This window comes from Sinocyclocheilus anshuiensis, unplaced genomic scaffold, assembly GCF_001515605.1.
Source record: "Sinocyclocheilus anshuiensis isolate Anshui unplaced genomic scaffold, SAMN03320099.WGS_v1.1 scaffold1463, whole genome shotgun sequence".
NCBI lineage: Eukaryota > Metazoa > Chordata > Actinopteri > Cypriniformes > Cyprinidae > Sinocyclocheilus > Sinocyclocheilus anshuiensis.
Genome location: NW_015536784.1, coordinates 202,418 through 204,830, shown reverse-complemented (window position 1 = coordinate 204,830; position 2,413 = coordinate 202,418). Strand labels below are relative to the sequence as shown.

General features: G+C 37.6%; 1 protein-coding gene across 1 annotated transcript in view; it reads right to left on the bottom strand.

Moving 5' to 3' along the window:
* Positions 1-797: 797 nt before the first annotated feature.
* LOC107655506 (BSD domain-containing protein 1-like) overlaps positions 798-2,413 on the bottom strand; it is a 12,218-nt gene continuing 10,602 nt past the window's right edge. The window contains exon 10 of the mRNA XM_016442994.1: positions 798-1,848. Coding sequence (XP_016298480.1) covers positions 1,816-1,848 — 33 coding nt within the window. The 3' untranslated portion in view covers positions 798-1,815. The remainder of the gene's footprint in view (positions 1,849-2,413) is intronic.

The window sequence follows — 2,413 nt, the reverse complement described above, 5'->3', positions numbered from 1 at the left end:
GCTAATTTTGTCACTGTTTTGGAGCACACTGCCTTATAGATAACCTTAAGACTAACATATTGATACTAACACATCAAAAACTTTAATTTTGATTTCATGGGGACTTTAAAGAAAGTACATTTCAAACGCTCACCATTGTAACAATCTATATGTTGACCTTGCAAAAACACAACACGCAAAACAGTCACATTAACGAAATTTGTCTATTGTTAGTAGTGCATGAAGCACAGCTCACAGAAATCACTTTCAAACAAAGACTCAAAAAACAAAACAAAAAACTACAAAACCAAGCAGCTTTCTGTGAACAATTTGAACCCGTTGCGAAATCTGCGTGGGAAAATCTTTCGCATTAGAACGAAGTTCCCGCTCACCTGGATTCGTGTAAAATGACTGGATTTCGTCTGTGAAAATGCACCAGATATTCATAAATGTGACCACATTTAAGAAATAAAACAGCATAATTAGTACAGCACTAAGGTCAAATTAAACTTAAATAATTATGAAAAGTCTGAAAAATTTACTGGTTGCAATTACAATTAATAGGAACCGGAGCTTTTTTAAACTCAAAAAAGGATGCAAACGCACCAGAATGATATCATAAAAGTGAGTTGCATGCTATATTCAAAGTCTTCAAAGCATGTACAATATTTGTGGTTTTAAATTACCAAAAAGAAACAAAAATGGCTATTCAAACAAATCACCAACTTGCACTATACTGCTTTTAATGGTGATGTTCATTGGAAAAATAGAGGACAATATAACTGTAAAAAGCATTGACAGCTTGAGACCCATTTTCAAATATGTCAGATAATAATAAAAGTAAAGGTCTAGAGACTGTAGAGATGCAGCATGCAAGAGATTTAGATGATACAAGTCAGTCTGGAGGTTGTATCCACCAAAAGATGAGCCTTGCCTTAAAACAAAACGCCCAAAATATCGGCCTGCATTATGATACAAAGTGTTATTTAAGTGGCAAAGACATGAGAACTCAAATGATCCTTAAATTACCTAGAGTAAGCCAAGTGGCCCATTACCAATGCTGAGCACTGATATCACATTTACAATTTCAGACTATGAGAAGATGAAGACAAGGAAAGGGAGATAAAGTGGACAGCACAGGAAACAACAGGTGCATTTAGTGAAAGTACTTTTTTTGTTACTTTTGCATGACATTTTTTCATTCCACACAACACTGAACAAGGCCATGGAGCATCAGCAGAATGAATGAAGCATCTCTCCATCTCCATTCTCAGTGCTAGAATAACTTGCATAAGATTAAAGATGTTAGTATTTCAAGAGAAGCTAACTTAAAAAAGAAGCCTATATGCCAAAAAAAAGAAAAAGAAACATAATTTAACATATATTTTTCATGTGAAGGATTATTTTCTAATCCTGTAAGAATGATGAACAACTTGATAGATTACAGCTAATCAGGAGCCCCAGCAGTTAATTCGCATTCTCCCACTGAAATCTCCAAAGAAGAATAATATTAATGGACATACGGCAGGTACAAATGGCATTGCAAGGTGACCTCTCCTCATTAACTGATACGTGCTTTCTCTGATCAGTCTTAGTGTTTCACCGCAGGACAGCCAGAGTGAGACCAGATCACCTCATCACACTTCAGATGACTGCTTGGTGGACAAGTGTTTAGCTAGCATGTAAATTTCATTCGCAGGAGGTGACCTGCTCACTGGACTGGTTGAATGAGCAGGTGAGGCCGTAGACTAGGAGTTATATATATTAAGCATGGTTCACTTTGGAAACAGCAACGTCTCGTGTCGATATCGGGCCAGAATTCCCTCCACCAGATTCTCACTCCCAGTTCTCCCAGTCCTCATCTTCCAACTGGTAAAAAAAATGAAATAATGAAAACTGAATTTATTACTGCTATTGTCACTCCTCTCGGGTGATCAGATCACAAATGGACAGTGCAAAATCTGAAACGTTTTGTGATCAATTCACTCAAAATAGAATTGGAGGTGGTCAGTGGTCGGTGTAAAAATATGGTTTTGAAATAACACTCAATATTAAAGGGGTCATATGATGCGATTTCAATTTTTCCTTTCTTTTTGGAGTGTTACAAGCTCTTGGTGCATAAAGAAGATCTGTAAAGTTGCAAAGACTAAAGTCTCAAATCCAAAGAGATATTCTTTATAAAAGTTCAGAGTCAACCACGCCTACCTAAAACGGCTCGTTCTAACACGCCCCCACATGTCTATGTCACGATGTGGGAAGATTTGCATAACGCCGCCCAAATGTTCACGCAAAGAAATAAGGCGTAACTTTTATTCTCGCTGTAGTATTGTTGTTGCCGCCGCCGCCGTGTCATGAAGGTGCTGTGTTTCGTTGTGAAAGCAAAACTACTTTGGTTGGCCTTCCAAAACAGGACGATATCCGCTTCGTCATGCCT